We start from the raw sequence: 22,981 nt of genomic DNA on the forward strand, positions 1-22,981 counted from the left end.
GGGAGGATTTCTTGAGCCCAGGAGTTTGAGACAAGCGTGGGCAACATAATGAGACCTTGTCTCTACTAAAAAGAAAAAGAATTCCTGGGCTGGTTGCAATGACTCATGCCTGTAATCCTAGCACTTTGGGAGGCTGAGGTGATCAGATTACTTGAGCGCAGGAGTTCAAGATCAGTCTGGGCAATATAGTGAGACTCCGTCTCTACAAAAATTAGCCAGGTGTGGTGACAGGTGCTTGTGGTCCCAGCTACTCAGAAGGCTGAGGCAGGAGGATTGCTTTGAGTCCAGGACGGAGGTTGCAGTAAGCCAAGATAGCACTGCTGCACTTCCTCCAGCCTGGGCACTAGAATGAGACTCTATCTCCAAATAAATAATGTTTTTTTGTTTGTTTTGTTTTTCAGACAGAGTCCTGCTTTTGTCACCCAGGCTGCAGTGCTGTGGTGTGATCTTGAACTGCCTTGTGGGTTTAAGCGATTCTTGTGCCTCAGACTCCTGAGTAGCTGGGACTATAGGTGTGCGCCACCACATTCAGCTAATTTTTTTGTATTTTTGGTAGAGTTGAGGTTTCACCTTGTTGGCCAGGCTGGTCTCAAACTCCTGGCCTCAAGCAATTTGTCTGCCTCAGCCTCCCAAAGTCCTGGGATTACAGGTGTGAGCCCCGTGCGCCCAGCAGGATTGTGTTTGAAATGAATCTTACATTGAATTGCCCACAAGTACCGGGACACAGGGCTAATTCTTAACATTTTTCTCATGATGGAAGGATGCATAATGGATTATAAAAATCACTCCTGTGGCTGGGTGCTGTGGCTCACGCCTATAATCCCAACACTTTGGGAGGCTGAGGCAGAGGGATTGTTTGAGGCCAGGTGTTCAAGACCGGCCTGGGCAACACAGCAAAACCCCATCTCTAGGAAAAATACAAAAATAGCTGGGTATGGTGACGTATGCCTATAGTCCCTGCTACTCAGGAGTCTGAGGTAGGAGGTCACTTGAGCCTGGGAGGTCGAGGCTGCAGCCAGCTATGACCGCACCACTGCACTCCACCATGGGCGACAGAGTAGACTTCATCTCAAAAAAAATAAAATCACTTCTGTGTAAGGTTGTTGACTGGAGGCTCCTCCTGGAGCTGGTCTCTGAATTCTTTCTTATTCATTTATTTTTTTTAACTGAGTCTCACTTAGTTACCCAGGCTGGAGTGCACTGGTGTGACATCAGCTCACTGCACCCTACGTCTCCTGGTTCAAGCGATTCTCCTGCCCCAGCCTCCTGAGTGGCTGGGACTACAGGTACCTGCCACCACGCCTGGCTAATTTTTTTTTTTTTTTTTTTTTAGATGGAGTCTCACTCTGTCGCTGAGGCTGGAGTGCAGTGGCACTGTGTTGGCTCACTGCAACCTCCGTCTCCTGGATTCAAGCAGTTCTCCCGCCTCAGACTCCCAAGTAGCTGGGATTATAGGTGCCCACGACGCCTGGCTAGTTTTTTTTTTTTTTTTAGTAGAGATGGAGTTTCACCATCTTGGTCAGGCTGGTCTTGAACTCCTGACATCAGGTAATCCACTCGCCTCAGCCTCCCAAAGTGCTGGGATTACAGGCGTGAGCCACCGCGCCCGGCCAATTTTTGTATTTTTAGTAGAGACAGGGTCTCACCATGTTGACCAGGCTGGTCTCAAACTCCTGACCTCAGGTGATCTACCCACCTCGGCCTCCCAAAGTGTTCGAATTACAGGCGTGAGCCACTGCGCCCGGTCTTGGTCCCTGAATTCTGTTCTTCCCATCCAGGCCCAGCTGTCCTGCATGCTCTGAACCGAGCTTCCTCCTGGGAGCTGGAGGGAGGGCCACCTGTCACCTGCCACACTGTCTTGTAGGATCAGGAGCGTCTGGGCAAGCAGCTCAAGTTACGCGCAGAAAGGGAAGAAAAGGAGAAGCTGAAAGAGGAGGCCAAGCGGGCCAAGGAAGAGGCCAAGAAGAAGAAGGAGGAAGAGAAGGAGCTGAAGGAAAAGGAAAGGCGGGAGAAGCGGGAGAAGGATGAGAAGGAGAAGGCGGAGAAGCAGCGGCTCAAGGAGGAGCGGCGCAAGGAGAGGCAGGAAGCCCTGGAGTGAGTGCCCTCAGAGGCCGTGCTGGGCCTGCCTCCTTGCTGCTGGATTCCGCTCCTGGCCACTCTGATGGGGCCTTTCCACTTTGCAGGCAGATGGCGGCACCCTTCCGTTCCTTCCCATTTCTCCCGCGTGAGGTGCCCGTGCGGCCCCAGCGTGGGAGTGGTGGAAAGCAGCTCCCTGCTCTTTTGTGCTCCTCTACGTCCAACTCACCCCGGGCCCCTTGTCTCTGCTGACTGTCCTTCCAGTTCCCAACCAACTTAGACATTTGCATCGCAGGATTGTGGGTTTTGTCTGTGCTAATTATGCACCGGCTGGCTAAAGGTTTTTTTGTATATATTCTAGTCACAGGAAAAATTTTATTGACTCTCTTCCTTGTTGTTTTTTTTTTTTTTTTTTTTTTTTTGAGACGGAGTCTCGCTCTGTCACCCAGGCTGGAGTGCAGTGGCGCGATCTCAGCTCACTGCAAGCTCCACCGCCTCCCGGGTTCACGCCATTCTCCTGCCTCAGCCTCCTGAGAAGCTGGGACTACCAGCGCCACCACCATGCCTGGCTAATTTTTTTGTATTTTTAGTAGAGACGGGGTTTCACCGTATTCGCCAGGGTGGTCTCAATCTCCTGACTTTGTGATCCACCTGCCTCGGCCTCCCAAAGTGCTGGGATTACAGGCGTGAGCCACCGTGCCCGGCCAACTCTTTTCCATTTTTATTGTGAAGACCTATGTAAAAGCCTTATAGTAAACATGAAAATAACTTATATTCATTTAATGTAAAATGAAATACTAGTCATATACTAACAGTTGAGTGCTGCGGTCCCTTCCAGAGCCAAAGCAAAGAGTTGGCTGAAATGTCATTTGCTGTCTCACAGGGCTAAACTTGAGGAAAAAAGGAAAAAGGAAGAAGAGAAACGGTTAAGAGAAGAAGAGAAGGTAGAGCGTTTCCCACAGAGCTTCCCCATCCCAGCCTGTTGGAGAAGCAGATGCCCAAAGTGGGAATTCTTGCCACAGCCGACACCTAATATTCTCTTGGTTTGGGGAAACCAAATGGCGCCCACAGGGAGGGGCGGGTCTGTCTAGATGCGTTCTTGTTGCTTTTTCCCAGTGCTGACCTGTCACATGCCTACTGGCCCCGCAGTCCTGGCATTTCTGCCCACAAGGGCGACTCGGACATTTTGAGATTAGCTGGCTCGGTTTTGGGTCCGTGGGTTTTGAGAGCTAAAAATCACAGTAGTGCCTTCACGCTAAAACGCTTGAGCTTCGGTTCTGGGGCCTTTGCATGTTTTGCAACATGTACTATTTCTCTTCCTCTCTTCTTTCTCATCACCGTCTCTTAACATCACAGCGCATTAAAGCAGAGAAGGCCGAAATCACGAGGTTCTTCCAGAAACCAAAGACTCCACAGGCCCCCAAGGTGAGCAGCCGGCTGCCTTTGCTTTCGGGTTTCAGCTCTGTTCGACTTTTCCTTTCTGAAAATGAAAGGGCCTCTCCCCAGCCAGCTCCTCTCATGAGGATGGGAGCCTCCGGTGACCTCGGGCACTTCTATTTCTAGTAAAGTCTTGAGGCTCAATATTTTGTCCTTCGCCTTGTCCCAAAGAGGTAAAAAGTGGCGTGTCTGATTAAACAGCGCTGTTTTCAGAAGTTACTTCATGAATAATTTTGTGTTAGGCGTAGGAGAAATTCACCATGTTTTTACCCGTGGGAAACTTACGCTTGAGGGAGCAAGGTTAGCTGTAAAACAACAGTAGAATTCACAGAGGTTTACTTTCCCTGCCTGGCATCGGTCACCTGGCATCTCAGACCTCCTGAGCCACCATCTGTGCATGAAAACCGCAGCCTCCTTTCCTTTTACCCTCTTCCCTTTTACCCCATCTCCGATGTCAGGGGTTCTTCAGTGCCTTTCCCTGCTCCACTCACTGTGTTTATACACGTGTACTTAGCCACCTCAGATTTGTGCCACGTTGCCACATTTAGATGTATTTCATTCTTTTTAATATATCTGGCCTTTATTTTTTGAGGAAGGGTCTCGCACTGTCACCCAGGCTGGAGTGTAGTGGCACAATCATAGCTCACCATAGCCTTGACCTCTCAGGCTCAGGTGATCCTGTCACCTCTGCCTTCCGAGTAGCTGGGACTATAGGCATGTGCCACCACGCCTGGCTAATTTTTAAATTTTTTTTTGAGATGGAGTCTCACTCTGTCGCCCAGTCTGGAGTACAGTGGTGCGATCTCAGCTCACTGCAACATCTGCCTCCCGGGTTCCAGTGATTCTCCTGCCTCAGCCTCCCAGGTAACTGGGATTCCAGGCGCATGCTATCACACCTGGCTAATTTTTGTATTTTTAGTATAGACGGGGTTGTACCATGTTGGCTAGGCTGGTCTTGAACTCCTGACCTCAGGTGATCCGACCGCCTTGGCTCCCGAAGTGCTGGGATTACAGGCGTGAGCCACCATGCCCGGCCTAATTTTTTAATTTTTTGTAGAGACTGGGTTTTGCTGTGTTGTCCAGGTTGGTCTCGACAACCTGGCCTCAAATGATCCTCTAAGCCTTGGCCTCTCAAAGTGCTTGGATTATAGGCGTGACTCCCAGCACCTGGCCTGTCCTTTGTATCTTGAAGCATTTGACAACAATTGCATATCTTGAAGGTGCACAGTGTGACATTGTTGTACCCACACATCCTGTCGTGACAGCCAGAGATCCACATCATGTATTTTCACTGCTGCATAATGCTTCATAATGCAATGATACGGTTTACAGTTTCTCTCTTTTTTTACAAAAATTATTATTTATTTATTTAGAGACGGAGTCTTGCCCTGTCACCCAGGCTGGAGTGCAGTGGCGCCATCTCTCGGCTCACTGCAACTTTTGTCTCCTGGGTTCAAGCGATTCTTCTACCTTAGCCTCCCGAGTAGCTGGAATTACAGGTGCCCGCCACCACGCCCAGCTAATTTTTTGTGTTTTTAGTAGCGACGGGGTTTCACCATATTGACCAGGCTGGTCTTGAACTCCTGACCTTAGATGATCCACCCATCTCAGCCTCCCTGATTTTATTTTTAGTAGAGACTGGGTCTCACTGTGTTGCCAGGGCTGGTCTCGACCTCCTGGGCTCAAGCAGTTCTCTCGCTTTGGTCACCCAACGTGCTAGGATCATAGGCGTGAGCCACAGAGCCTGCCACTATCTCAGCCTCTATGCCCCTCAGTGGTGCAGTGGGGGCCCCTGCGCATGCTTCTCTGCACACATGCATTCCTCCGGGACAGCCAACTAAGCATGAGTTTGCCTCTAGGACAAAATAGCACATTGCTGAAGCGTCAGGAGCCATGGCCAGAGTGCCCGCCAGACGGGAAACTTAGATGCACATTCCTGGCAATACGTGGAAATCTCCCATTTTCTGCTATCACTCCATGGGGATTAATTTTCTTTTAACTTTGCCAGTCTGATGGATTACAAAAAAAATTTATACTGTTTTACTTCCCATTTTTACTTGACTCTTGGTGCAGTTGAGCATCTTTTTCTTTTCGTTTGCCATTTTAGTTCTTCTATGACTTGCCAATTCCTTTTTTTTTTTAACCTATTTTTCTACAGTATTTTCTTTTTTTTTTTTTTCTGCTCTGTAAGAGGTTTTTTTTTTTTTTTTTTTTTTTTTTTAAAACATAGTCTGGTATTTGATCCTCTGATATTTTGTCTCAGCCTGTTACCTCTTCGTTACAGTGTCTGTCTTTTTTTTTTTTTTTTTTTTTTTTTTTTTTTTTTTTTTTGAGACGAAGTTTCACTCTTGTTGCCCAGGCTGGAGTGCAGTGGTGCGATCTCAGCTCACCACAACCTCCGCCTCCCAGGTTCAAACGATTCTCCTGCCTCACCCTCCCGAGTAGCTGGGATTACAGGCATGCGCCACCACACCCAGCTAATTTTGTATTTTTAGTAGAGACGGGGTTTCTCCATGTTGGTCAGGCTGGTCTTGAACTCCTGACCTCAGGTGATCCGCCCACCTTATCCTCCCGAAGTGCTGGGATTACCGGTGAGCCACCGCGCCCAGCTACAGTGTCTTTATTATACTGACATTTCTCCTTTTGGCCAGGTGCGGTGGCTTAGGCCTGTAATTTCAGCACTTGGGTAGGCCAAGGCGCGTGGATCACCTGAAATCAGGAGTTTGAGACCAGCCTGGCCAACATGGTGTCTCTACTAAAAATACAAAAATTAGCCTGGCATGGTGGTAGGCATCTGTAATGCCAGCTACTCATGAGGCAGGCAGGAGAATCACTTGAACCCAGGAGGCAGAGGTTGCAGTGAGCCGAGATTGCACCACTGCACTCCAGGCTGTGCAGTGAAGTGAGACTCCATCTCAGAAAAAAGAAGAGGAGTTGTGATCTTTCATAAAAAAAAAATTTTTTTTTTTTTTTTTTTTTTTTTTTGAGGAGTCTTGCTCTGTTTCCCAGGCTGGAGTACAGTGGTGCGATCTGGGCTCACTGCAACCTCTGCCTCCCGAATTCAAGTGATTCTCCTGCCTCAGCCTCCTGAGTAGCTGGGATTACAGGTGCCCACCACCATGCCCAGCTAATTTTTGTTTTGTTTTGTTTTGTTTGAGACGGAGTCTCGCTCTGTCCCCCAGGCTGGAGTGCAGTAGCACGATCTCGGCTCACTGCAACCTCCGTCTCCCGAGTTCAAGTGATTCTCCTGCCTCGGCCTCCCAAGTAGCTGGGACTACAGGTGCATGCCACCATGCCCGGCTAATTTTTTGTATTTTAGTAGAGACCAGGTTTCACTATGTTGCCCAGGCTGGTCTCGAACTGAGCTCAGACAATCCACCCGCCTCGGCCTCCCAAAGTGCTAAGTTTACAGGCATGAGCCACCGCACCTGGCCTAATTTTTGTATTTTTAGTAGAGACGGGGTTTTGCCATCTTGGCCAGGCTGGTCTCGAACTCCTGACCTCATGATCCACCCGCCTCATCCTCCCAAAGTGCTGGGTTTACAGGCATGAGCCACCACACCCAGCCTAATCTTTGTGTTTTTAGTAGAGATGGGGTTTCACCATGTTGGCCAGGCTGGTCTCGAATTCCTGACCTCAGGTGATCTGCCCTCCTCGGCCTCCCAAAGTGGTGGGATTACAGACATGAGCCCCTGCCCCCGGCCTTTTTTTTTTTTTAAAGCGAGGTTTGTTGAGATATAATTTACATCCAATAAAATACACCCTTTTCAGGACATTTGTGTTGACAAATTACAGGGCCAGCTAACCATAATGAAGATAATACACTATTTCCATCACTCAAAACAGCTCCCTTGTAGTCTGTCCCCCCACCGCCAGCCCTTGAGACTACCAGTCTTCCCTCTGCCCTGTATCTCTGGAAACTCGCCTCTGTGGACCCACACAGTGCCTGGGCTTTTGAGTCTGCACCTTGACCTTAGCCTGGATGAATCCCACCAGCACCCCGCTGTGTGCGTCCATGGTGCCTCCTTTCTCCCATTGCTGGAAGACCCCATCGGGTCTCTTCTTGATTTCAGACCCTGGCTGGCTCCTGTGGGAAGTTTGCCCCCTTTGAAATTAAAGAGCACATGGTCCTGGCCCCTCGGCGTCGGACCGCCTTCCATCCAGACCTCTGCAGTCAGCTAGACCAGCTTCTCCAGCAGCAGAGCGGCGAGTTCTCCTTCTTGAAAGACCTCAAAGGCCGGCGGCCCCTGAGGTCCGGACCCACCCAGGTTTCCACCCGGAATGCAGATATTTTTAACAGGTCAGAGCCTGAGGAGGTTGGCCTTCACCCACTAGTGACGCTGGAGGGCAGCATCCTGAACCCTGGGGTCCCCGAGGTGGGAACTTGGGGTCCTTCTGCTGCTTGCCTCCTAGTGCCCTCGGGCCCTGGACTTCGGTGCTGACTAAGGCCTCTCTCCACCTGGCCTTCCTGTGAGCCCCTGAAGTCTTCCTCTCCCTGTCTTCCTTGCTCTTCCTGGAGGAATCTTACTTCCCTGCTGGTCTCCAGTGAAGGATACCCCTCCCCTCCCCCCATCTTGCAAATTTCCTGTTTCCACAGAACCTCCCTTGGTAAAAATGCTCTGCAGCTGCACCTGGGCAGCCTTCTTCCCTCTCCCCTGCAGGCTGCACCCTCCTCCGTCTGTCCTTCCAGTCCATGTTCCTGACCTTTCTTTGGGGATAGGCAATGCTACTTTTTAACAAATGCCCATCTTTCTAGAATTGTTAGGCCATCTTCACTGGGAGGTTCCCGAGAGGTTTGTGAGCACGTCTGTAAGGCAGCGCAATCCTGAGCCTGGGGTTTTCCTTCTCAGTGACGTCGTGATCGTGGAGCGTGGGAAGGGCGATGGCGTTCCCGAGAGGAGGAAGTTCAGCAGGATGAAGCTCCTGCAGTTCTGTGAGAACCACCGGCCGGCCTACTGGGGTACCTGGAACAAGAAGACGGTGCTCATCCGCGCACGAGACCCCTGGGCCCAGGACACGGTGAGCCGGCCCCGGAGTGCCTCTGTCCCTGCATCTCCTCACTGTGCCCTTTTCCTCCAGCCCTGAAGGCAGCTGTGAGTCCCGTGTGTTTCTTTTCTCAGAAGCTCCTCGACTATGAGGTGGACAGTGATGAGGAGTGGGAAGAAGAGGAGCCCGGGGAGTCCCTGTCCCACAGTGAGGGGGTAAGGATGTGCCCTAGCTGTGTTCACTGACAGATGGCTTGTATTTGAGTCCCTGTCCCACAGTGAGGGGCTAAGGACGCAGCCCAGCTGTGTTCACTCACTGACAGCTGGTGTTTGACCTGCTGTGCGGCCTGAAACCCGAACGTACCTCCTCTCCCAAAATCTCATCTGGTGACACTCGCCCACATGGCTGCTGGGGGTGGGAGCCCGTCCGCATCTGCACCATGGCCCCACAGCCCCCTCTCGCCTCCTGCCGGCCTGCCACGCACCATTTCCACCTGACTGCCCAGCTGCTGTGACCTAGTGGGCTTTCTGCCGACGCTCACAGTGTCTGTCAGGAGGCCATGCCGAGCAGATGTTCACAGCTTTACATTTTTTTGTTTCTTTAAGACAGAGTCTCACTCTATCGCCCAGGCTCGAGTACAGTGGCGTGATCTCAGCTCACTGCAACTTCTGCCTCCCAGGCTCAAGTGATTCTTCTGCCCCAGCTTCCAAGTAGCTGGGACTACAGGCGCCCGCCACTACGCCCAGCTAATTTCTTTTTTGTATTTTTAGTAGAGACGGGGTTTCACCATGTTAGGCAGGATGGTCTCCATCTCCTGATCCTGACCTCATGATCCACCCATCTCGACCTCCCAAAGTGCTGGGATTACGGGCGTGAGCCACCGTGCCCAGCCAAGATTTGTATTTTTAGTAGAGACGGGGTTTCACCATATTGGCAAGGCTGGTCTGGAACTCCTAACTTAAGATGATCCACCCACCTCAGCCTCCCAGAGTGCTGGGATTAGAGGTGTGAGCCACTGCGCCTGGCCTACTTTATGTTTTTAACAAGGCATATACTCTGCTTTTCTATCTGCTGAACTCTTTTTTTTTTTTTTTCTCCTTTTGAGGATGATGACGACGACATGGGAGAGGATGAAGATGAGGACGATGGTTTCTTTGTGCCCCATGGGTACCTGTCTGAGGACGAAGGTGTGACAGAGGTGAGGGAGTGAAGAGGGAGTCACTGGCTCAGAAAAAGCTCATTTCCGGACTGGTGCTCAGTGGCCTGACCTGGCAGGGTGACGGGGGTCCCAGCCCAGCCATACGAGATTTGGACTGCCTTCTCAGCAAGCAAGCTCACTTGTGGGAATGGCTGGGCCTGAACTTGGTATTACCCGGAAGGGTGGCAGACAGAGGAGGAGCTTGCAAGTGAGGGGAGCCATAGGAGGAGACACCCTGGTGAGGGAGCGTGGCCGTGGTCTGGGTTAGAAGGCTGGAAACCACCCTAGCTGACATACAGTCAGCATGCAGCAAGACGTGTGCATCATAAGTTTGCATTTGATGACTTATAACAATCAAGTGAATGTGGGTAACCACCACCCAAAATAAAACATAGAACTTCCCTGTCTCTCCAGAAGATTCCCCACGTCTCTGCAGGTGAACCTGCCTGCCACCCCTTTCTGGATTCCGTAAGGTTGTGGAACTTTCTTTCTTTCTTTTTCTTTTTTTTTGTTTTTGAGACGGAATCTCATTCTGTTACCCAGGCTAGAGTGCAATGGCCTGGTCTTGGCTCATTGCAACCTCCACCTCCCGGGTTCAAGCAATTCTACTGCCTCGGCCTCCCGAGTAACTGAGACTACAGGCATGCGCCACCACAACTGGCTAAGTTTTGTATTTTTAGTAGAGACAGGGTTTCACCATGTTGGCCAGGCTGGTCTTGAACTCCTGACCTCAGGTGAGCCACTGCACCCGGCAGGAACTTTCTTTCAAGCAAGTTGTTTTGGGGCTCTGAAGGCCTGTCATTTGGGAAGTGGGGATTTGGTGGGAGTATCTCAGGCCTATTGTTTGGGAAGTGGGGATTTGGTGGGACTGTCTCATGGTTGTGCTGGAGGGCTATGCATTCCTTGTGCATATCTGACCACCAAGGCCTGAACTGTCTGTCAGAGAGTGGTCTCAGGCCCTACATGTGTCTGCCAGATGCCCGGGCCATGTGGGTAGGCACCCGACCCTGTTAAACAGCTCCACGATCACACATTCACCAGAAATTCAGAGGGGTGTTAAAAGAGGCCTCATGGGTGAGCTCAGAAATATCTTGTGACTCTCCCAAAGGAGACCAGGTGTGAATTACTCCATCTGGAAGAGGGGCAGCCAGCGCACGGTGTGCTCTGCCCTGGCCCTGACACTGTGAGTTTTGCGCCCCTGTCCTTTCCTCTGGCTCCCCAGCCAGCTGAGACTGGAACCTCAAAAGAGTGCCCGGGCATAGGGGAGCATGAACCCCAAATAAACTTCTGCTTTCTAACCCACAAGGAGTGTGCCGACCCTGAGAACCATAAGGTCCGCCAGAAACTGAAGGCCAAGGAGTGGGACGAGTTCCTGGCTAAGGGGAAGCGCTTTCGCGTCCTGCAGCCCGTCAAGATTGGCTGCGTGTGGGCAGCTGACAGAGACTGCGCAGGCGACGACCTGAAGGTACTGCAGCAGTTCGCAGCCTGCTTCCTGGAGACCGTGCCTGTCCAGGAGGAGCAGACGCCCAAGGCTTCCAAGGCCTCCAAGCGGGAGAACAGAGACCAGCAGAGTGAGTGTGGGTGGGGCTTCAGACAGGGCCTCCCCTTCTCAGGGGCGTGGCCGGGCCACCCACCTGTTCCTGGGCCCAGCTAATTTCAGGGCTGAGGGCAAGAGTCTCATAGGCTAGTGGGTCCATGATGCAAATGTTCTTTCCACAAATAACAGAGGCCAGCCCTCTTCCCGCACACATCCGTACATTCGATGATGTCCCCAGCGGCAGGACGAGGCAGGTCCAGGCTTGTTTTATCAACCAGGACTCAGGCGCAGAGTGTGCTGGAGTGGGGGCTACGCTTTCTCAAAAGCCAGGGAGGGGCCGGGCATAGTGGCTCAAGACTGTGATTCCAGCACTTTGGGAGGCCAAGGTGGGAGGATCGCTTGAGCCTAGTGCTTCGACACCAGCCTGGGCAACATGGCAAAACTTCATCTTTGCAGAAAATACAAAATTACCTGGGCATGGTCTCATGCACCTGTGATCCCAGCTGCTCATGAGGCTGAGGTGGGAGGATTGCTTGAGCCCAGGAGTTCCAGACTACAGTGAGCCATGATACTGCCACTGCACTCCAGCCTGGGTGACAGAGCGAGACCCCATCTAAAAAAAAAAAAAAAAAAAAAAAAAAACTCAAAAAACTGGGGAGGGACTATGGCACACAAGGAGAGCAGGGCTGCCATTTGGGTAGGAACAGCAGGCATTTGAAGTCAGCCCTGGCAACGCATGTGCCCGGCCAAGGCTCACTTCTGGGCAGGTGCGTGGGTGCTGCCCTGTCTTACGACCGCCCTCATGAGGCCACCTATCCCTGAAGCTGGCCATGCCCGGAGCCTCAGTGGCGAGGAGGAGCTGTGTGTGTTTTGGTTTTTGGCCTGTGGTGATAGGTGGCTCCCCAAACCTCATGCCCGTCCATGTTCCCTCCCGCCAGTCCTGGCCCAGCTGCTGCCGCTCCTGCATGGCAACGTGAACGGGAGCAAGGTCATCATCCGGGAGTTCCAGGAGCACTGCCGCCGGGGACTGCTCAGCAAGCACACCGGCAGCCCCCCAAGCCCCTCCACTACCTGCCTGCACACCACCAGCGAGGACGCTGCCATCCCCTCTAAGTCCCGGCTCAAGCGGCTCATTTCCGAGAACTCAGTGTACGAGAAGCGGCCCGACTTCAGGATGTGCTGGTACGTGCACCCGCAGGTGCTACAGAGCTTCCAGCAGGAGCACCTGCCCGTGCCATGCCAGTGGAGCTACGTGACCTCAGTGCCCTCGGCCCCCAGAGAGGACAGTGGCAGCGTCCCCTCCACGGGACCCAGCCAGGGCACTCCCATCTCACTGAAGAGGAAGTCAGCGGGCAGCATGTGCATCACCCAATTCATGAAGAAGCGCAGGCACGACGGCCAGGTGAGGTGGGGCGGGCAGTGGGTGCCCCTGGGGGCGGTTTTCTTTGTTTGTTTTTTGTTGTTTTGTTTTATTTTTGAAATGTAGTCTTGCTCTGTGTCACCCAGGCTGGAGTGCAGTGGTGCGATCTCGGCTCACTGCAACCTCTACCTCCCGGGTTCAAGCGATTCTCCTGCCTCAGCCTCCTGAGTAGCTGGGATTACAGGTGTGCACCACCACACCTGGCTAATTTTTGTATTTTTAGTAGAGACAGGGTTTCACCATGTTGATCAGGCTGGTCTCAAACTCCTGACTTCGTGATCCACCTGCCTTGGCCTCCCAAAGTGCTGGGATTACAGGCGTGAGCCACCTCGCCCGGCGCTTTTGTGTTTTTTTAAAACTACTTTTTTTTTTTTTTTTGAGACGGAGTCTCGCTCTGTCACCCAGACTGGAGTGCAGTGGCCAGATCTCGGCTCACTGCAAGCTCCGCCTCCCGGGTTTACGCCATTCTCCTGCCTCAGCCTCCCGAGTAGCTGGGACAACAGGCGCCTGCCACCTCTCCTGGCCAGTTTTTTTGTATTTTTTAGAGATGGGGTTTCACCGTGTTAGCCAGGATGGTCTCGATCTCCTGACCTCGTGATCCGCCCATCTCGGCCTCCCAAAGTGCTGGGATTACAGGCTTGAGCCACTGTGCCCAGCCTAAAACTACTCTTAGAGCAGTTTTAGGGTCACAGCAAAATCGATTGGAAGGTACAGAAAGTTCACATACACCTCCTTCCCCAAAGCCAAGCCAAGCCACGCGTTTACCAACATCACCTTCCAGAGCAGTGGACTGGTTACAGTCATTGCACTCAGGCCGGGCACTGTGGCTTAAGCCTGTTATCCCAGCACTTTGGGAGGCCGAGGTGGGAGGATCACTTGAGCCTGGGAGTTGGAGACCAGCCTGGGCAACATGACAAAACTCCATCTCTATAAGAAAAAATTTTAAAATTAGCCAAGCAGTGGCGGTGGCATGCATCTGTAGTCTCAGCTACTCAGGAGACTAAGGCGGGAGGATTGCTGGAGGCTAGGAGATTGAGGCTGCAGTGAGCTATGATCATGCCACTGCACTGCAACCTGGGCGACAGCGAGACCCTGTCTCTAAAAATCAATACATAAAATCACCACCACCCAGAGTCTACGGTCTCTGTTAGGGCTGGTTCCTGGTGTAGAGGGTTCTGTGATTTGAATGGATGTTGGATGCTGTGCGTCCACCTTTACTGTTCTGAACAAAGAGGCCTCTCCCTGCTGAAAGGCCCCTGTGCTCTGTCCGTCCAATCCCCTGGAAATCACCAGCCTGTTTGTCTCCGTGGATCGGCCTTTTCCAGATTGCCCTGTAGCTGGAATCGCACCGCGTGTGGCTCCTTTCACTTGGCGGTATGCATTGACAGTTCCCCCATGTCTGTTCGTGGCTTGATAGCTCATTTTTTTTTCACACCGAATAATATCCCATGTGGTAGCATTTTTATTTTTGTTCAGCGGTTCTTGAATTTTGCATTCAAGCACAGTTATTAAGCACTTACTGTGTGCCAGGCACTCTGATCGGTCTTTCAGACACGGGGATATGCAGAACGCCGCCCAGTGTAAGCCACAGACAGGAGCCTGTAAGGGGAATGAATGGCTGTGTGATTCCAGCCTCATGGGTGCCTCAGAGGCACAAGTGCATGGAGCCATGGGGTGTGTGGTGGGGGCACTGCCTGATCTTAGGAAAAAACTCCCATGCCCATAGAGCCAGTGGCCCCTGGCACCCACCCCTGGCCATAGATCAGCTTTAGTAACATTCATTGCATACTTTTTGTCCTTATCACACTGTTCGTAACTGAGTTTCTCTCTTTTTTTTTTTTTTTTTTTGTTTTGTTTTGTTGTGTTTTTTGAGTCGGGAGTCTTACTCTGTTGCCTAGGCTGTAGTGCAGTGGTAAGATCACCACTCACTGCAGCCTTGACCTCCCCAGTCTCAGGCGATTCTCCCACCTCAGCCTCCTGTGTAGCTGAGAGGGACTACAGGTGCATGCCACCACACCCAGCTAATTTTTTGTAGAGACAGGGTTTCACCATGTTGCCCAGGCTGGTCTCCAACTCCTGGGCTTAAGCAATCCCCTTGCTTTGGCCCCGCAAGGCACTGGGATTGTAGGTATGAACCACTGTGCCTGGCTCCCTGAGTTTCATTTCTAATCTGTACTCTTAACACAGACCTATCTGTTCCTGTGAACCTTAGGCTTTCCTCCGAGGCCACGATCTGATGGAGTTACAGGTTTTCAGAGACTTGGAACAAGGAGCAAGACAGTGGATAACCCCAGGCCCCCACGTGCATCCTCTTCTCTGAGATTAAAAGTGGTTGTTGGCTGGGCGCGGTGGCTCGCTCCTGTAACCCCAGCACTTTGGGAGGCCGAGGTGGGCAGATCACCTTGAGTCAGGAGTTCGAGACCATTCTGGCCAACATGGTGAAACCCCGTCTCTACTAAAAATACAAAAATTAGCTGGGCATGATGGCAGGCGCCTGTAGTCTCAGCTACTTGGGAGGCTGAGGCAGGAGAATCGCTTGAACCCAGGAGGTGGAGGTTGCAGTGAGCCGAGACCATAATGTTGTACTCTAGCCTGCGCAACAACAACAACAACAAAATGGCTGGGCGCGGTGGCTCACGCCTGTAATCCCAGCACTTTGGGAGGCCGAGACGGGCAGATCACAAGGTCAGGAGATCGAGACCATCCTGGCTAACACGGTGAAACCCCGTCTCTACTAAAAAATACAAAAAAAAATTAGCCGGGCGTGTTGGCGGGCACCTGTAGTCCCAGCTACTCGGGAGGCTGAGGCAGGAGAATGGCGTGAACCCGGGAGGCAGAGCTTTCAGTGAGCCGAGATCGCGCCACTGCACTCCAGCCTGGGCAACAGAGTGAGACTCCACCTCAAAAAAAAAAGGTGGTCATTAGGGGCAGGGAGGCGAGAGAAATGGCTCCTGAGATGATGCTGCCAGCATAGCGGGGCCTTGATATGCTGCAAACCTCCCTCAACTGTCACAGCAGGAGGGGCCATCAGAACATCCCAAAGGGTCTGGGGCTGTGACTGAAACTGTTCCTGGCACTCCCTAGAGCCTCTGTGCCTTTACAGCGTGTCATATGCATAGCTCCCCTGGCTCTGTGGAGGCCGCTTGGCGCCAAGGGGAGCCCAGTGCATTGGAGCTGGGGCCCCAGGAGGCCCCCACACAGCTTTGCTGGACGTGTTTTGTCCAGGCCCTGTGTGAGCAGTGCTTTTTTCCCTGGTCACCTGAACAGCCTTAGAGGGAACCAGAGCTCCCCAGTCTGAAAATGATTGGGGCGGGAAGGTCCTATCTGGCTGTGTCACTATGCAAGCAATGTTCCAGGGCCTTTACCAATCAGCCCTCCCCTGGGAACCCCTGTGTCCCTCAGATGTTCCTTCGGGGTCTCATGCTCCACACAGCAGTCCAGACCCTGGACGGCCTCCTTCCCCACCCACCGCCACTGATTTGATGTGGCAACTGACTCTCCCAGCTGGGGTGTGGTGCCCTGCCTCGGCCTCCCAAGCACTGCTCTTGCTCCCTGTCAACATGTGGAACCTGCATTTCCCCACCCAGAAAATGGCGCCCTGAGCCCCACACGCCCAGCACCACGTGTGAGTTACTGTGTTTTGGGGACAGTGAGTGCCTATTATCATCCCTAACCACAAGGAAAGAGGGGTGCACCCAGTTTAACTAGAGTGGGTCAGAGAGGTTGGGAGGGCCTTGGAGTCAGCAAAACATGGCATCTCACCTGCTAATGGATGGCAGTGGTGGCTGCATGTGCGTGATTGGTGGTCTCTGCTGCGTGGCCCAGGTGAGGGCCTCCTGGGGCTCAGCAGTGCAGTGGACGCACGAAGGTCACACGTGAAGGAGTGGAGACCCAGGCCCAGCTTGATGCTTACCCTCCAGCGCTGAACCTCCTGCAGTTTGAGACAAACGTGCCAAAATTGGTTGGCACCACACGTGCCACCATGCCCAACTAATTTTTCAGTATTCTGTAGAGACAGGGTCTATGTTGCCCAGGCTGGTCTCCAACTCCTGGGCTCAAGCGATCCTCTCTCCAGCCTCCTGGCATTTGGTAAAGCTGCTGACTGATGCTTCTGCACCCCGGGTAGTGATAAGCCGTTCATCTGCAAGTGGGTGTACGTCCATATGTTTTTACTAGGTTACACTTTTTGTCCCGATTTGAGAGTTTTCATCTTTTTTTGTTTTGTTCTTGTTTTGTTCTAATTTAAAGAAACAGGGTGTTGCCCTGTTGCCCTTTATTATTTTAGGTTCAGGGGTACATGTGCAGGTTGGCAAACTCATGTCACAGGGGTTTGGTGTATAGATGATTTATTGGGTATTAAAGTTTTTTTCTGAATTTCTCCCTCCCACCGTCACGTAGGCCCCAGTATCTGTTGTTCCCCTCTTTATGTCCACATGTTCCTATGAGAACATGCGATGTTTGGTTTTCTGTGCCTGCGTTAGTTTGCTGAGGATAATGGTTCCCAGCTTCATCCATGTTCATGCAAGAAGAGGTTTATTATTATTATTTGTAGATATTGGGTCCTGCTACGTTGCCCAGGCTGGTCTTTGAACTTGTGGGCTCAAGCAATCTACCTGCCTCGGCCTCCCAGAGTACTGGGATTACAGACCTGAGCCAAGGAGTCTTTAAATCTTTTTATTTAGAGCTCAAAAGAGATACTCATAAGGCATTCTGACCTAGTGGGGTGAAGTGCCATGTATCTGTGAAGCCCTAGGACACCTCAACTCTTTGGGCCTCCGTTTTATTTAAAAATTTTAAAATACAAGGAAGGATGTGTTTGCCCTTGCCGACAAAACATTATGTGATCGAGATAAAACTAAAGAAGCATAGGTGGCTGGGTGCGGTGGCACAGGCTTGTAATTGCAGCACTTTAGGAGACCGAGGCAGGCGGATCACTTGAGAGGCCAGGAGTTAGAGACCAACCTGGCCGACGTGGTGAAACCCCATCTCTAAAAACACAAAAATTAGCTGAGCATGGTGGTGCATGCCCATGATCCCAGCTACTCAGGAGGCTGAGGCAGGAGAATCACTTGAACTCAGGAGATGGAGGTTGCACTTGAGCTGAGATTGTGCCACTGCACTCCAGCCTGGGCAACAGAGCAAGTCTCCATCTCAAAAAAAAAAAAAAGGCGTAGATGTTAGTGACACCATCTTCATCCCATGTAGTCGCTAAACATTTTCCTGACTCCCGTTTTCTATAGTCTGCGCTCCTCCGTGTCTGCGTTTAGCACTTGCAGTGTTGCTGGCGAGATGACAGCTATCCCTGTGAAACAAGCTGCCGGCTTGGTGTCATGTGTTAAAGCCTGTCTTGAGCCTGAAGGGTGAAGAGTGGTGATTGCTCTGAAAAATTTTGGATCCAAAAAAAGCCTAGTGTGTCAGCACGTCTCCTGTGTGGAGCAAGGGCCCAGTGACTTGAGGTGGCTCTGAAGAAATTGGCGTGTTCCTTTTGTTTAATGTCCCCAGACACCTCCAAATCAGAATGTCCCTCAGCAGAGTCTACAGGGGACTCTTAGACTCTTCTTTGCTTAACTATTCTTTCAAAAAGGTAGTTGAAAATGGCCGGCCGGGCGCGGTGGCTCACGCCTGTAATCCCAGCACTTTGGGAGGCCGAGGCGGGCGGATCACAAGGTCAGGAGATCAAGACCACGGTGAAACCCCGTCTCTACTAAAAATACAAAAAATTAGCCGGGCGCGGTGGCGGGCGCCTGTAGTCCCAGCTACTCAGGAGGCTGAGGCAGGAGAATGGCGTAAACCCGGGAGGCGGAGCTTGCAGTGAGCCGAGATCGCGCCACTGCACTCCAGCCTGGGCGACAGAGCGAGACTCCGTCTCAAAAAAAAAAAAAAGAAAAAAGAAAATGGCCATAGGCCAGGCTCCGTGGCTCATGCCTGTAATCCCAGCACTTTGGGAGGCTGTGGCAGGAGGATCACTTGAGGCCAGGAGTTCGAAGGTGTAGTTACCTATGATTGCACCACTGCACCCCAGCCTGGGTGACAAAGCAGGACTGTTTCTCCTATGTCCTCACAGGGTCAACCCATGCTGCCTGGGGAGAGGGACAGCCTGGGCTCCCAGCCACTGAAGAGGATCCAGGAGGGGAGCCCCTATCCAGGCATTGATGGGGCTACGATAGGAACCCAGTCTGTCTGGCCAGGCGCTGTGCTCTTATGTGACAGCCCACGAAACCAGCCTACTGCCTGGCCGTTGTGTTGCTGTGCGGTCACTTTTCTAGGCGAATGGAGGTTTTTGTAGAGGAAGACTTCCTGGAGTGTTTTGAGGACAAGCCTCCCTGCTGAAATAAGTGTGGCTCTGTGTCCTGGGAGGGGCTTGTGTTCATGCACGGAGGGTCAGCACTGATGCAGAGGCTCGTGGTGGCCTCCATGCATCCTGTCTTTCTCCTTTGGGGAAAGCAAATGGAAACGGCTCAGGAATTTCACTAGGGCCAGGTGCGGTGGCTCACCTGTCATCCCAGCACTTTGGGAGGCTGAGGTGGGAGGATGGCTTGAGCCCAGGAGGTCGAGACCAGCCTGGGCAACATAGTGACACCCCCTTGTCTCTACTTAAAAAAAAAAAAAAGGCTAGGCGCAGTGACTCACGCCTGTAATCCCAGCACTTTGGGTGGCCGAGGCAGGCGGATCACAAGGTCAGGAGATCGAGACCATCCTGACTAACATGGTGAAATCCTGTCTCTAATAAAAATACAAAAAAATTAGCCAGGCGTGGTGGCGGGTGCCTGTAGTCCCAGCTACTCAGGAGGCTGAGGCAGGAGAATGGCGTGAACCCGGGAGGCGGAGCTTGCAGTGAGCCAAGATCTGGCCACTGCACTCCAGCCTGGGCGACAGCGAGACTCCACTTCAAAAAAAAAAAAAGGCCGGGCGCAGTGGCTCACGCTTGTAATACCAGCACTTTGGGAGGCCAAGGCAGGTGGATCACGAGGTCAGGAGATCGAGACCATCCTGGTTAACATGGTGAAACCCCGTCTCTCCTAAAAAGTACAAAATAGCCGGGCGTGATGGTGGGCGCTTGTAGTCCCTGCTACTCGGGAGGCTGAGGCAGGAGAATGGCGTGAACCCGGGAGGTGGAGCTTGCAGCGAGCCAAGATCGCACCACTGCACTCCAGCCCAGGCAACAGAGTGAAGAGTCCATCTAAAAAAAAGAAAAGTAATCACAAGTCACAGTCATCGCTTCACGTCAGGGATGTGTTTTGAGAGGTGTCCTCAAGCAATTTCATGGTTGTGCTGATGGGCTAGGTTGCTTTTACATACCCTAGATGGACAGCCTGCCACACGCCTGGGCCATGTGGTACAGAGCCCAGGGCTCCTGGGCTGTGGACCTGTGCAGCAGGTGACTGACTGACTGCTCAACCCTGTAGGCACTTGCAACCCAGTGGTATTTGTGTCTCTAACATAGAAAAGGCACAGCAAAGGCCAGGCACGGTGGCTCACGCCTGTAATCCTAGCACTTTGAGAGGCCGACACGGGCGAATCCCAAGGTCAGGAGTTCGAGACCAGCCTGGCCGACATGGTGAAACCCCGTCTCGACTAAAAATACAAAAAATTAGCTGTCCATGGTGGCGGGCACCTGTAATCCCAGCTACTCGGGAGGCTGAGGCAGGAGAATTGCTTGAACCTGGGAGTCGGAGGTTGCAGTGAGCCAAGATAGCACCACTGCAGTCCAGCCTGGATGATAGGGCAAGACTCTGTCTCAAAATATATACATACCAAATAAGTAAATATACAGTTGTCTGTAATCCCAGCACTTTGGGAGGCCGGGGCGGGCAGATCACAAGGTCAGGAATTTGAGACCAGCCTGACCAACATGGTGAAACCCCGTCTCTACTAAAAATACAAAAATTAGCCTGGCGTGGTGGCATGCACCTGTAATCCCAGCTACTCAGGAGGCTGAAGAATGAGAATCACTTGAACCCAGGAGGTGGAGGTCGCAATGAGCTGAGATTGTGCCACTGTACTCCAGCCTGGGTGACAAGAGTGAGACTCTATCTCAAAAATCAAAAATAAAAATAAATACAGTTGTAATCTGATGGGACCACTATCAGGTATGTGGCCTGTCACCGACGAGATTATTCTGTAGTCGGCAATGATGGCCATTTGTGGAGATATGAATCCAGTTCATTTGAGGGAACCCCCAAGGTTCTCTGGTTGTGGCCTCTCGAATAAACCTCACATTTGGACAGTTTGTTACCAAATTGGGTTCTGGATGTTGGGTTCCCTTCAGTGTTGGGGGTGGGAGGGAGGGGTCACACCCGCAGAGGCCCCCCACCCCCGCCAGCACCAGTGTGGCTGCCTCCTGTAATGGTGATGGCCATGTACCTTGTCTTTCCAGGTTGGTGCTGAGGACATGGACGGCTTCCAGGCAGACACAGAGGAGGAGGAAGAGGAGGAGGGCGAGTGTATGATCGTGGATGTCCCGGACGCTGCGGGTGAGAAGGGCTCTAGATAGCAGAACGCACTGGTGAGGGGTGGGGGAGGTAAACCTCAACAGGGAAGGGATGGCGCCGCCTAAGACTCGCTCCATTGTGAGCTGCCAGGAGGGTTTGCAGCTGGAAGTGGCTCCTATCCTGCCATGTCCTCTGCCACTTGGGCAGAGCCACAAGGGCCTGTGCTGGGAGTCTCAGGTGGCGGGACGTTAGATGGGGGTCAGGGAAGACTGCACTGAGGCGGCAAGGGAGGGCCAGGTGGATTTCTGGAGGACTCCCCAAAGAGGAAGTGCAGAGGCCTTGCAGCAGGCTGTGCGGGAGGAGTGTGCCTAGGTGGTGGGGGGCAGGGTCAGCCTGAGAGCAGGTGAGCAGGTCACCTCTAGAAGGGGCACAATGCCCCAGCTTCCGCCTGCCCCCACTGTCAGGTGAAGGGTTCCGCCCTGGGGCCGTTGCAGGCCCCATGAGGCAACAGGTCCTCCCCCAGGGAGCCCAGCAGGCACAGCCAGCTCAAGACCTTCCCTTTCTTGCCCTGCAGAGGTCCAAGCCCCGTGTGGAGCCACTTCCGGAGCTGGGGGTGGTGTGGGGGTGGACACCGGCAAGGCCGCCCTGCCTGCGAGCCCACTGGGCGCGTCGTGAGAGCAGTGGTGACGTACGTAGAACGCTTAGGGTGTCCTCCCCACGGAGCAGATACTTGAACCGACTCGATTCCTGTGTAAAGAGCACTTTGTCCTGCTTCACGGACCTCCCCAAGGTGTGCAGAGTTCTATATAGGATGCTGGATTAGTTCCTTTGATATTTGTAAAAATTCCCCCAAGAGCTGCATATGAATCTGCCCTTTAATAAAGCATTATTGAGATTGCTGGCCTATCGGGGAAGCCTGCGGGCACAGGAGCAGGCGTGGAATCCAGTACTTGTAAATGAATTGAAGAGCCAGGACCACCCACCTGGCCATGTGCACGGGCCCCATGTATAAACGAGGCAGTGTGTAAAGAGGCAGTGTATAAACTTATTCTCTAGCACTGAGCTGCTCTGTCTTTTCTGAGAACATCGTGTTTCTCTCCGAGTGCGTCGTGTCTGGGGCCAGCCTTGTGCCCTGCAACAGCGCTGTCCCATCTGTTTGACACTAAGTCATCCTCATACCAGGCTGACCTGGGTCAAGGTGCAGGTTTTCCGCATATGCTTCTGTCCAGCGATCCCTCCTGCCCTGGGTTGGGGGGTTAGGAGGGGGTGTTCCCGGGGACCTGCTGGGGTCTCCTTCCTCAAACCAGAGCTGCTGGGAGCTGAGTTTGGCTTGGAGTCTGAGACTTCGTGAGAGCCCACCCCTAGGTCGGGTGCATCTTTTGTGAGTGCTGGAGCTAGGAGGTGACCTCCTCCCTGCCCCACGTTGAGTGGGCTTTATCCCCACTGTCCCCGAGGGAGGACTCTGTGGTGCTGAGCAGCTCAGAGCACACGCAGCCACGGGGAGGGTCACGCTCGCCAGCCCTGCTCCTGGCCACACCCCACCTGAAATCTAAGCTTCCCTTCAGGGAACCCCATGTGGGAAAGGTGTCAGCTACCTCCATCCACCCAGTCAGGGACGGCAGGAGGCCCCGGCCAGGCCTTCCTGCTGGGAAGCAGGATTCGGCTGTGCATGAAGCAGAGGCTGCCCCTGTGCCACACCTTCGACGAGCTTTAGAGGGGCTCCCGACAACCCAGAGTCAGGGGTTCCTGACAACCTGGAGTCAGGTCCTGGGGCCTGCAGGGACGCAAGACTGGAGTGACAGCCTTCATTCTCAACAGGCCGGGTGCCCACACCAGCTAGGGCAGTATCAGGGGCGAGGGAGGGACCAATGCAAGGTCAGGGGCAGGAGCATAGG

The 22,981-nt window shown here is 52.8% G+C and overlaps 1 protein-coding gene across 3 annotated transcripts in view; it reads left to right on the forward strand.

Moving 5' to 3' along the window:
* Positions 1-22,144, forward strand: part of LOC105485272 (chromatin assembly factor 1 subunit A) — a 42,397-nt gene extending 20,253 nt beyond the window's left edge. For all 3 annotated transcript variants that reach the window (XM_071086042.1, XM_071086043.1, XM_071086041.1), the window contains 11 exons: positions 1,865-2,094; positions 2,960-3,020; positions 3,433-3,501; positions 7,587-7,813; positions 8,364-8,532; positions 8,634-8,714; positions 9,605-9,697; positions 11,004-11,268; positions 12,173-12,636; positions 21,032-21,128; positions 21,661-22,144. In XM_071086042.1, the coding sequence (XP_070942143.1) occupies positions 1,865-2,094; positions 2,960-3,020; positions 3,433-3,501; positions 7,587-7,813; positions 8,364-8,532; positions 8,634-8,714; positions 9,605-9,697; positions 11,004-11,268; positions 12,173-12,636; positions 21,032-21,128; positions 21,661-21,761 (1,857 nt within the window). In that variant the 3' untranslated portion in view covers positions 21,762-22,144. The remainder of the gene's footprint in view (positions 1-1,864; positions 2,095-2,959; positions 3,021-3,432; positions 3,502-7,586; positions 7,814-8,363; positions 8,533-8,633; positions 8,715-9,604; positions 9,698-11,003; positions 11,269-12,172; positions 12,637-21,031; positions 21,129-21,660) is intronic.
* The last annotated feature ends 837 nt before the right edge of the window (positions 22,145-22,981 follow it).

Source organism: Macaca nemestrina, chromosome 20 (assembly GCF_043159975.1).
Source record: "Macaca nemestrina isolate mMacNem1 chromosome 20, mMacNem.hap1, whole genome shotgun sequence".
Lineage (NCBI taxonomy): Eukaryota > Metazoa > Chordata > Mammalia > Primates > Cercopithecidae > Macaca > Macaca nemestrina.